This window comes from Stegostoma tigrinum, chromosome 23, assembly GCF_030684315.1.
Source record: "Stegostoma tigrinum isolate sSteTig4 chromosome 23, sSteTig4.hap1, whole genome shotgun sequence".
NCBI classification, from domain to species: domain Eukaryota; kingdom Metazoa; phylum Chordata; class Chondrichthyes; order Orectolobiformes; family Stegostomatidae; genus Stegostoma; species Stegostoma tigrinum.
Genome location: NC_081376.1, coordinates 1,056,077 through 1,068,763, shown reverse-complemented (window position 1 = coordinate 1,068,763; position 12,687 = coordinate 1,056,077). Strand labels below are relative to the sequence as shown.

Below are 12,687 nucleotides of genomic sequence, written 5' to 3'. Positions count from 1 at the left end.
GATCACCTCAACCTCCTACACTCCAGTGAGAAATGTCCCAGCCTTATAAGGAGACTGGGCTTATAACTCAAACCCTACAGTCCTGGTAATATCCTTGGAAATCTTTTCTATGCCTTTTCCAATTTAATAATGGTCCTTTCTATTGCAAGGCAACCAGAAGTGTAGTTCTCTTGTACACAGCACTCCAAAAATGGCCTTACCAAAGTCCTGCACAACTGCAACATGGCATCCCAACTCTTGTACTCAGTGGTCTGAGCAATGATGGCAAGCATAGCAGATGTCATCTTCACCAACCTGTCGACCTTACTACTTTCAAAGACCTATTTTCCTGAACTCCAAGTCTGTGTTCAACAACAGTCCCCAGCGCCCTAACATTAACTCAATAAGCCCTGAGATAGTAGGAACTACCAATGTTGGAGAATCCGTGATAACAAGGTGTAGAGCTGGATGAGCACAGCAGGTCGAGCAGGAAAGCTGACGTTTCAGGTCGAGACCCTTCTTCAGAAATTGGGGAGGGGAAGGGGATTCTGAAATAGGCAGAGAGGGGGATATGGAGATGGATAAAGGAGAAGATAGATGGGGAGGAGAGAGACAGGTCAAAGAGGTGGGGTTGGAGCCAGTGAAGGTGAATGCAGGTGGGGAGTTAGGGAGGGTATACGTCAGACAGGTCAAGGAGGTGGGATCAGGTTAGTGGGTCAGAGATGGGTTGGGATGAGGTGGGAGGAATAGTTAGGGAGGCGGAGATGAACTGGGCTGGTTTTGGGATGTGGTTGGGGAGGGGAGATTTTGAAGCTTGAGGTCCACATTGATACCCTTGGGCTACAGGCTTCCCAAGCGAAATATGAGATGCTGTACCTGCAGCTTTCGGGTGGCATCATTGTGGCAATGCATAGAACATCGAACAGTACAGCACTGTACATGCCCTTCGGCCCACAATGTTGTGCCGAACTTTTACCCGAAACGTAATCGTCCAAGGAGTGGTAGGGGGAGTTAAAATGGGTCACGACTGGGAGGGGTAGTTGTTTGTTGTGAACCGAGCATAGATGTTCTGCAAAATGCTCCCCAAGCCTCCGCTTGGTTTCCCTGATGTAGCACAGACCACAACGGGAATAGGCGATACAGTTTACCACATTAGCAGATGTGCAGATGAACATCTGTTGGATGTCGAAGGTCATCATGGGGCCTGGGATAGGGTCAAAGGGGAGGTGTAGGTTGGTGGGGTGGTATGTGAGGATGAAGGGGATTCTGTTTTGCTTGTTAGTGTGGGTTGAGGGTGTGAGGGATGAGTTTTGGGAAATGAGAGACAGGGTCAAGGGCATTTTGAACCACTGTTGAGGGGAAGTTGTGTTCCTTGAAAAACGAGGACATCTGAGATGTCCCGGCGTGGAATGCCTCATCCCGAGCGCAGATGCAGCCAAGGTGAAGGAATTGGGAACAGGGACGGCCTTTTTGCAGGAAGGTGGGTGAGACGACGTGTATTCTAGGTCGCTATGGGAGTCGATAGGCTTGAAATGGATATCAGTTTCCAGCTGGATGCCAGAGATGGCGACAGAGGTCCAGGAAGGAGACAGGTATCAAAGATGGTCTGAATAAACTTGAGGTTGGGGTGGAAGGTGTTGGTGAAGTGGATGATCTGTTCGAGCTCCTCGTGGGAGCTCGGTGGTGCCGATACAGTCAGTGATGTACCGGAGGGACAACCCCTCTTCCAAAGCTATGTGGAACAATCCCTCTTCCAAAGCTACACTGCCCCTAACCCCCTACCTCTTTCTGCGTTACATCGATGACTGTATTGGCGCCGCCTCATGCTCCCACAAAGAGCTCGAACAGTTCATCCACTTCAGCATCTTGCACCTCAACCTTAAGTTCATCTGGACCATCTTTGATACCTCTGTCTCCTTCCTGGACACCTCTGTCGTCATCTCTGGCATCCACGTGGAAACTGATATCCATTTCAAGCCTACCAACTCCCACAGCTACCAAGAATACATCTCCTCTCACCTACCTTCCTGCAAAAAGGCCATCCTCTATTCCTAATTCCTCTGCCTCCACCCCATCTGCTCCCCAGATGAGGCATTCCACTCCCGGACGTCCCAGATGTTCTTGTTTTTCAAGGACCGCAACTTCCCTACCCCCAGTGGTCGAAAATGCCCTCGACCATTTCCCATAACTCATCCCTGACACCTGCTACCCGCAATAACAACCAAAACAGAATCCCCCTTGTCCTCACGTACCGCCCCACCACCTCCGAATCCAATGTACCATTGTCCGACACTTTGGCCTTCTGCAATCCAACCCCACCACCAAAAAAGACAATTTTCCCTCCCCACCCTTATCTGCTTTCTGGAGGACCACACATTCTGATTCCCTTATGCGCTCCATGCTCCCCTCCACCCCCGGCACTTTGCCCTGCATATGGAGCGAGTGCTCGCCCCATCCCAGGCCTTAAGAAGACCTTCCACATCAAACAGATGTTCACCTGCACATCTGCTGATTTGGTATATTGTGTCCGCTGTTCCATTGTGGTCTCCCTTACATCGGGGAAATCAAGCGCTGGCTTGGGAACCACTTTGCAGAACACGTACGCAGGTTCGCAACAAACAACTGCACCTCCCGGTCACAGCCCATTTAACTCCCCCTCCCACTCATTGGACGACATGTCCATCCTGGGCCTCCTGCATTGCCACAGTGAAGTCATCCAAAAGCTGCAGGAACAGCGTCTCATATTTTGCTTGGGAACCCTGCAGCCCAAGGATATCAATGTGGACTTCACAAGCTTCAAAATCTCCCCTTCCTGACCGTATTCCAAAACCAGCCCAGCTCGTGTCCCTGCCTCCCTAGCCTGTCCTTCCTCCCACCCATCCCCTCCTCCCATCTAAAGCCCACCACCATTTTCTACCCCGTAACCACATCCCACCTCCTTTTGACCTGTCATCCTCCCTGGACCAACCGATCTCCTCTCTAACTTCTCACATCCATTCACCTTTACTGGCTCCAACCCCGCCTCTTTGACCTGTCTGTCTCCTCTCCACCCATCTTCTCCTTTATCCATCTTCTATCTGCCTCCCCCTCTCTCCCTATTTCAGGGTCCCCTTCCCCTCCCCATTTTTGAAGAAGGGTCTCGACCTGAAATGTCAGCTTTCCTGCTCCTATGCTGCTGCTTGGCCTGCTGTGTTCTTCCAGCTCTACACCTTGTAAGTCCTGACCTTGTTTGTCTTGCCTAAATGTAACACCTCACATTTATCTAAATTAAACTCCCCGAGCTGGTTTGTCGTTCCACGGGTGTTTCATTACCGTGCTTGCGGTAACGGAACGTTTGCGGAACAACAAACCAGCTCTGCTAGCTAACCAACCTCCACACCCACAACCCGAGCTACAGATCTACTTCGAAATTAAACACCATCTGCCACTCGGCAGCCCATTAGTCCAGTTGACCAAGATCTTGTGTGAGGATGTGACGAGCAGAAAATGAGTTGAAATGGATGATTGTGAAGCAATTAGATTTTCAAGAAGGCTTTAATAATTTCCCACACAAGAGGTTAAGAAATAAAATTAGAGCACTTTTGATTAGATGCAGTATACTCCCACATATTGAGAACTGGTTAACGGGCAGAAAACAGAAATAACAATGTGTGAACCTAAAAATGATTATGACAAGTGAGGTATTGCAGAACCTCATGCTTGTACCTAGCTATTCACATCAATAATTTGAATGTTGGAATGAAACATAATATCTGTAAGCTGCTGAGATGAAACCGAAATAAGCAGAAGTGTGAAAAAGTCCAAGGATGCTTCAAAGCGTTTGAGGAGACTTGAGCAGTTAGCCAAAATTTGATCATTGTAGAAGTGTAAGCCTACCCACTTTTAAAGAATGAACAAGACTCTAATCTTGGAATTTCTGGACTGGGTCAAAGCTCTAACTAAAAGCTGCCCAATTGCCTTAAGAGGAGGCCTTCTATCTGAGCTTCAGGGGTAGGAAAATTTGTAGCTGAAGCAGGGCGATTCAGTCAAGCCAATCACACAGGCAGCAAGTACGCTAGGTTGGTGATGAAACCATGCCCCACTTTTATGGCAGTTGCTGTTGTATTCCATGGTTTAAATATCCGACAGTTACTCTAATACCTGCTGAGAGAAAATAAACACTTAAGGCATGAGAGAATGTGGGGTGCTCATTGGAAGAGAGATACAGCTGGTAGCTAAGCTAGTGAGTTTCGAGAAGATTTGTAGCTCGGGTTGAGGTCTGGATGTGAGTTTGCTCGCTGAGCTGGAAGGTTAGTTTTCAGATGTTTCGTCACCATTCTAGGTAGGAGCTTCATCGGAGGCTCACTGATGATGCTACCCAGAATGGTGACGAAACGTCTGAAAACTAACCTTCCAGCTCAGTGAGCAAACTTACATCCTGGCAGCTAAGTGGTTGAGGGCTTAAGGCAGAAGAGGAATTTGGGTTGTCATGTTGAGTCTGGTCAGATGAGGAGGTGCTGTTAGGTGTCTGGCAGAGTCAGGTCTGGGTGAAGGGAATGCCAAGGTCAGTGTGGATGGAGTTGCTCAGTTTTATGGTTAACTGACTGAGTTGAAGACTATTTCAAGGGATTCTGGATGCCTCATAATTGCCCATCAGAAGATTCAATGTCTGTGCAGTTCATGTGGAGAGGGTTTATATCAGGACTTCTTCTGTGTGCAAATCCAGTGCACACATCAGCAATGGCAGCCTTCCTATTGAAAGATCTGGGCCATCAAATACTTTTTAAATCGGAAGAGGCTGACAAGTATTGAGTTTCAAAGGGCCTTGATTACTCTTGTTCGTGAGTTGTCTGTTCACGTACAGGTGCAGTAAGCAATTAGGAAGGCAAATAGTATGTTGGCCTTTATTACAAGACAGTTGCAGTTTAGGACCAAAGTTAACTTGCTGTGATTGCATAGATCCTTGGTGAGAGGACACCATCTTTGGAATTCTGCACCCCATAGGGCTTTGGATGCTGAGTCATTGAGTGTGTTAAAAACAAGATTAATATTTTTCTACATTAAGGTATGCTCGTAATGCAGGAAAGTGATTTTGAAGTGGATGTGTCGTCATATTGTTGAACAGGCACAAGGGCCTGAATTGCCTACCCCGACCAGTAATGTTCTGTAACTTGCATTTTAGTTGCAAACGCAATGGTGAAATATTTAGCAGCACTTTGCAAAAGACAGAAAGAAATTGATTTACTGTGTTATAAGCTGCATTCTGCCAGCAATTTTACGAGCAGAGGAAGAAAAATCCTCAAATGCTGCCACATTAATTGTAGGTTTTGCATTTTTACTTGTAGAGCTGCTGGGTGACATTTTAAAGGACCAGCCTCAAGAAGCTGATGGTATAGACTCTGTTATTGTTGTGGATAATGTACCACAAGTTGGACCGGATCGATTGGAAAAACTCCGAAATGTCATCCAGAAGATATTTTCCAAGTTTGGGAAAATCACGAATGAATTTTACCCAGAATCAGATGGAAAGACAAAAGGGTATGTCCACAGTACCGATATACAGCAGCGTACATTTGTCAATTTGTTAAACCACATTGGTTGCATTTTTGTTCGTGTCATGTGTTAAACCCAATCACGTTGCATCATAGTAACTAATCTGTAAAGAGGTGTATTGGAGCACTCCCCCCCCCCGCCCCCCCGGCATTATCTTCCAAATGTTTTCGCTGGTATTGCAGAGTATCATTACAAAGTCAGCCTGTTGTGTTGCAGCAGTACATATGGCTACAACTTGCGCTCATTTTGTACTTTTTGTCGCCATGTGTCCAAAGGCATTTCTCAGGAGTGTTACGCAAGAGTCTGACACTAAGTCAAGTGAAATGATAGTGGGGAAGGTGACCATCTGGCCAGGTAGATTTAATGAGCCCTTGAGGAATGGGAAGTTTGTGGGTAAACTCCAAAATTTAGGAGCCATGACATTGAAGACGCAGCCATGAATGGTGGGACTGTTGAAATCAGATGCATATGAGGCTGTAATTAGAGGAGCCTCAATATCTCCAGAGGTTGCAGGCTGGAGGAAGCAAAAGATGCAGAGTGGCAAGACCCACAAAGATTTACAAATGAGAATGAGATTTTCAAGATTGAAATGAAGTCACAATCAAGTGCAATCCAAGAACTGCAGCGGGGTCTTGTAAAGTGTGCAAAATTATGGGGAAAAAGCAAGTTCTTTTTGCAAATACGTTAGTGTGGTTACGCGGATTTCAAAAAAAGTAGGATTTGATGTTCTGCACAGACCTTTTACCAGGAGGATTTAACATTATCCCAAAGAGAAATGCTGAGATAAATAAAAAATTTTACACAAAATTTGAAATACACATGGGCAAAGTTTTCAGCCCAGGCAGAGCATTTAACCTTCAATTTTTGTTTCAAATATGCTAACCAAACAATGCAAGCTATTTATCAACTTAAGGAATAAAGTTTCAACAATTTTACACCTAAAACTTTGGATTAACACACTTGGAATGTTGTTTGTAGGTACATTTTCCTGGAATACAGTTCGCCAGCTTGCGCTGTTGATGCTGTGAAAAATGCAGATGGATACAAGTTAGATAAGCAGCATACTTTCCGTGTCAACCTTTTCACTGATTTTGATAAGTAAGTGTTAAATTGTGACGTTTGTGCAACTTTATTTCTATTTGGAGTCGAAGTGCTGAAACTTAAATAGATTAAACATAGTTCACGTTTGTAAGGGCAACCAAAGCTTGGAGGCAGATTCCGAAGCAGGTGGTTGAGGTAAGGGGAAGGGATAAATGAGAAATATATTGTGATGTAAATTTTCCTATATCACTTAATTGTTTTTAGTTTTTTTGTCCTGCTAGCTGCTAAAACGTTATCTAGCATCATTTCACATTGTACGCATTTTCCTTCTGCTTGATTCAATTGATTGTATTTTTCTGCCAGATACATGACCATCAGTGACGATTGGGAAATTCCACCGAAACAGCCGTTCAAAGATTTTGTAAGTGATAGCAAAATTGACAGTAAATATCATGTGAAGAATGGTTTCCATATTGCATATGTTTGCTGACGACAGCAACACTGCGCATGTTCGCTGCCTATGTGCACACACAATATTAAACTGATTTTTTTTTAAATGAAGAGTTCTACTTTGTTATAACATCTGTTTTTCTTACTCTATACTATTTCATTAAGATTGTAACATTGGCTGTTTGTTACTATTTATAACAATGAGCTATATTGCTTCCAGCGTACATACTCCTTGGTATCAGAAAGACAGCCCATATGTTACCTGCATCATTTTTGTCTGAATATGAGTTTCTCTCTCTCAACATTCAACTTGCTGGCCTTTTCCTGTTATTTGATATCTGAATCCAAATCAAACCAAACAGATCCCTAATCTGTGCTAATAGATGAATGATGTTAGATAATCACATTCACTTGTTAAAACAGATCTACATGCCAACATTTATGTGGATAGCTTCAGAATTTGGGTAAATATACTGGATGTCGGCAACAACATGACAATATAAACTATCTTATTTCAGGCTTTTGGCACTTGAAGTACCATGTATACTTTGACCCTGCACAGTTGTCCAATGGTACAAGTGAAGCAGCCTCTTTCCCCCCTTCCATCCTACTTGGATGAATTCATGGTGTCTTATTCAGTATAATGTTCAGATGAAAAATGATGATTCCTTCTGTTGAAAATATTCTTATTAACACTGACCACGTGTGCGTGTGTGTGTCTCTGTCTCTACATAAATAATAAGCATGGAAAGCATTTTTTGACCAGTCTCAAAGTGCCTGCTGTAACAGTAGGGCCTGTAATAAAGGAAATATTTTCTTTTTAGAACTGCATTTCAAAATTAGCGCTAACTTCATGTCTAAATGACAAGTTATTGCCAAAATTTTAAGACTTTCATATGTGATGTAGGGGAATCTTCGATACTGGTTGGAGGACCCAGATTGTCGAGATCAGTGCAGCATTATCTATGAGTCTGGAGATAGAACAGCTATTTTGTGGAATGACATAAAGGAACCAGTTGTCATTGAAGAACGGGCAGTAAGTATTCTCTATATTGAACACTTTACGAAAATGTCATCACTAAGAAAAGTCTTCACAGAGATAAAAGCACAAAAGCATACTACGAATATAAAGGGGAACAAGAGTGGAACATGCAGCCCATCAAACCTGCTCAACCATTCAGTATGCTCAAGACTGATCTTGAGCTTCAACTCCACTTTTTTATCCATGGATTCTTTGGGAGACCCAAATTTTTTTAACTTAGTCTTAAATGTGTTCTGTGGGTTAGCCGCAACACCCCCGGGGAAGAGAAGTCCAAAGTTTCATAACCTGGGGAGTGAAGAAATTTTTCACTTCAGTCCTAAATTATTGCCTCACCCTCCTTTTGTGAATGTGCCCCTATTCTAGAAACCCTGGTGTTGTGTGGAGTGGTCTAAGGCACTGGATTTAGGCTCCAGTGTCTCTGGAGGCTTGGGTTTGAACCCCATCTCTGCTAGGATTTCAGGACCGTTGGCCTGTTTGAACCCGCCTAAAGAGAATCTATTTAGTTCAGTTGGCTGGATGACTGACTTGCACTGTAGAGTAACGCCAATAGCAAGGGTTCGAATCCTGCATTTGGCTGAGTTTATCATGAGGGATTCTCCTTCTCCACCTTGCTCCTTCCCTGAGAAATGATGACCCTCAGATTAAACTGCTACCAATTATCACCTTTGGGCCTGGAGTCACATGCAGTCCAGACCAGGTGAGGATGACAGTTTCTTTCCTTGAAGGACATTAGTGAACCAGAAGGATTTTTTCTCGAACAAGTCAATAAATGTGGCGCTAGAAAGCACGGCAGGTCACAGAGCATCTGAGGAGCAGACAAGTCAACATTTCAGGCCAGAACCCTTCATCAGTTGACGATGGATTCATGGTCATCATTGGACTTTTAATTCCAATTTTTCTTCTATTTATTTATTCCTTGGTTTTTATAGATTTTTATTTAAGTTTTTTGTTTTTAACTTGTAAAAAAACATTTGGGTTTTTTAAAACTTATTCAGCTTCTCATCATAGAACAACCAAATTAACCCGGGAACCAATTGAGCAAACCTTTGCACCACCTCCCAAGGCAAACATATAATTCCTTGGGCATGGACACCAGCTCTATCCTCTACCCCAAGTGTGGTCCCACTGAAACTTGATATAATTTTCCTTTTTTCTTGTACTCTACTGCCTTTGCATGGAGGTACTTGGTTTATAGTGTGTTTCTGCAATCTTGGTGAAATGGATTAGTTGTTCATGCTAAATTTGTTTTTGGTCAAAGCAATATGTGGCGAGACGAAAGATCACAGGTTTGATTTTTGAGTTTGCAGGGAAGTTACCTAATCATAGTTGAGTTGATCATTTTGAACTGGGAACGGGTAAGCTGGTTATAGTTGCTATCTTTTAGCCTACCCTACAATCTGTGTGTGATTGACTTAATATTGTGAAATAGGCTGTTCACAGTCTCTGCTTTGACTCGTGCATGAAGAATGACCTGAGTAAAATGGCTGAAAATGAAAGCAGAGTTCAGTGTGAGAGAAATTTGCCTCAAGATTATAAAATGACTATTATCCATTTGTTTTACTAGGAAGAGTAATTTTGAATAGAATATTCTTTGTACTGAATCCCTAGGTGGGAAAGAGTATTGATTCATTCACGTGCAACTGGAGTAGACTTTTTCAGAAAGTAATATCTCAGGATACAGTGTTAAAGAAATTTGTAAATGACATATGGTAGGTAGAGTTATGGTTCCCAGAACGCACGCTGTTGGAATCATAGAATTCCTACAGCGTGGAAGAGGCCGTGTGTCCCATAACCTCCGCAGTGACCCTCCAAAGAACACCCATCCACATGGATTCCCATCCCATTCTTGTAACGCCACATTTTGCTTGGCTAATCTATGAAGCCTGCACATCCCTGGACATTATGGGCAATTTAGCACAGCCAGTCCGCCTAACCTGCACATGCCTGGACTGTGGTAGGAAACTGAAGCACGCATGGGAAACTCATGCAGACAGTGGGAGAATGTGCAAACTTCATACAGTCACTTGAGGCTGAAATTGAACGCAGGTCCCTAATGGCAGCAGTACTAACCACTGAGCTATCAGACCAATTTTCCTCTCATACTTGTCTGCTATACACATTTCTAAGAAATGGGTTTGTATGATTCACAAACAGACCCTTGACAGATAATAACATGCCACTGTCGCCGTAGTACAAGGTGAGTTAGGTGGACCATGATTCTTTTGTTTAATACTTGCTAAGCTGCATTTTGGCAAAACTTCTTTCCTAATTTCCTATTTGTTTTTGTTGTGTGGTTGAGTAATTTCTAATATGATTGGTTTCTTGGGTTGAGTTAAGGATCCAAAGCTATTTAAAATTGCCTCATAGAGTAAAAGAGAAGTGTTAGGCCAGCCTGCAAACTCCTGCCAACAAAAACAAACATGCAAATGATTCTTATGTTGCATGGCTCATTTAATGACCTGTAGATGATTCCAAGACTAATCGGTGTTTAGCTCTTGTACCTACAAATTGTTCTTTGATCCGTGAAAATAAAAGATACCTAAAGCTATTTGTTGTTGGCCTTTCTCAGAGATTCTTAGTGCAACAGTAAGCAGTAGATATTGAGATACTGTGATAATGGGAACTGCAGATGCTGGAGAATCCAATATCACTAAGTGTGGATCTGGATGAACATATCAGGCCCGGCAGCATCTCAGGAGCACAAAAGCTGACGTTTCGGGCCTAGACCCTTCATCAGAGAGCTCTGATGAAGGGTCTAGGCCTGTAACATCAGCTTTTGTGCTCCTGAGATGCTGCTTGGCCTGCTGTGTTCATCCAGCTCCACACTTTGTTATATTGGGATACTGTTATCTAACTCAATCTTTGCAAATGTTTATCTTTTGAGACAGTAATGTTTGTTGTGCTTGCTCTTTAACAGAGGGAGTCTTTGGTAACATTCCTTTGGCTGTTTTCTGAGCCAGGCCCAACATTGCTCAAACTGTTCAGATTCTAACTATATTTTGTTGATTGTGTTGGCAGCGTTGGACAGAAACATATGTTCGGTGGTCACCCAAAGGCACATACTTAGCGACATTCCATCAGCGTGGCATTGCTCTTTGGGGTGGGGAGAAATTCAAGCAGATCCAGCGTTTCAGTCATCAAGGTGTCCAGCTAATTGATTTTTCGCCATGTGAACGGTATCTATTTTCTTTAATACTGAGCTAATTCTCAATCTGTGGTCATAAATATTTTCAACCATCGACTCATGAAGTTTGCAATCGGATGTTCAATTCAGGATCCTTGAACATAATTATATCTTATTTTCCTAATGGGTAAAGTCAATACATTATGTGTAGAGAGTGTTAAAACAGTTAATACTTTGTGATTTTATGATACGAAAAATTTCACATACAAGTTAGATTTTTTTTTTGTAGGCTTTATGATATCTTGTGCAAATAGTGCAAGATATTGCTTCTCCAAGAAAAATGTTTTTCTGGCATGTAATATTTGGGACTAGTATTTTTGCCATCACAGGCACTGCAGAAGTTAGTACCAGATGGGCTGGTTTCATGCTCATGCTGGATTGAGGCTACCCAAACCTATATCATGCAGAATCAATGGATGGCAAATTTCAACCCCATTTGAGATAATGGGAACTGCAGATGCTGGAGAATTCCAAGATAATAAAATGTGAGGCTGGATGAACACAGCAGCCAAGCAGCATCTCAGGAGCACAAAAGCTGACGTTTCGGGCCTAGACCCTTCATCAGAGAGCTCTGATGAAGGGTCTAGGCCCGAAACGTCAGCTTTTGTGCTCCTGAGATGCTGCTTGGCCGGCTGTGTTCATCCAGCCTCACATTTTATTATCTTCATCCCCATTTGAGCTGGTTTTCTGATACATTTTTCCATTGATCTAATTAAGGCAAAATGGTAAATTATGTTTGAGGGAGAGCAATTCTGGTCTCAAACCAGTGTGCTCAATTAGAGAGATATGAAAAAAGTTGTCTAAAGTGACTGCAGAAATTGACTAGGGGAAAGTCCGTAGATTATGGGAGGCAGATATTTAAGCAGATATTTCTCAGTGCTCAGCAAAATGTATTCCTCTCAAAAAGAAGGATTCAGTGAGAAGGTTGGTCTACCTGTTGTTAACGGAGCCATAGAGTTACACAGCACGGAAACAGACCCTTTCATCCAACTTGTCCATGCTGATCAGATATCCCAAACTGGTTTCGCCAGTGTTTGACCCCACCTCCCTCTACCCTTTCTATTCATATAATGGGCATCTGGCTAGGTACATGTTGTAATTGTACCCATCTCCTCCAGCACTTCTGGCAGCTCATTCCATACATGGACCACCCTCTGCATGAAAAAGTTGCCCCTTTGGTCCCTTTTGAATCTTTTCCCTCTCACCTTAAACCTACGTGCTGTAGTTTTGGGCTCCCCTATCCTGGGAAAAAGACTGTGGTTGTTCACTGTACCAAATTGGCAAAAAAACTAGCACCAGATGGAGTTAAGTATAGCAAAATATGAATTCTTGCACTTTGGTAGGAAGAATCAAAAGGCAAACTAAAGTTTTAAATGAAGAGAAACTTCAAAAATGTACAACAGTATGATCCAGGACACACAATGAGAGTGCAATTACAGCAAATAATTAAGGCAAATTC

At 43.1% G+C, this 12,687-nt stretch overlaps 1 protein-coding gene across 1 annotated transcript in view; it reads left to right on the top strand.

Annotated features, from left to right (window-relative positions):
- Positions 1–12,687, top strand: part of eif3ba (eukaryotic translation initiation factor 3, subunit Ba) — a 69,037-nt gene that overhangs the window by 17,005 nt on the left and 39,345 nt on the right. The window contains exons 2-6 of the mRNA XM_048552703.2: positions 5,304–5,496; positions 6,490–6,609; positions 6,916–6,973; positions 7,910–8,038; positions 11,063–11,220. Of these exons, the coding sequence (XP_048408660.1) occupies positions 5,304–5,496; positions 6,490–6,609; positions 6,916–6,973; positions 7,910–8,038; positions 11,063–11,220 (658 nt within the window). The remainder of the gene's footprint in view (positions 1–5,303; positions 5,497–6,489; positions 6,610–6,915; positions 6,974–7,909; positions 8,039–11,062; positions 11,221–12,687) is intronic.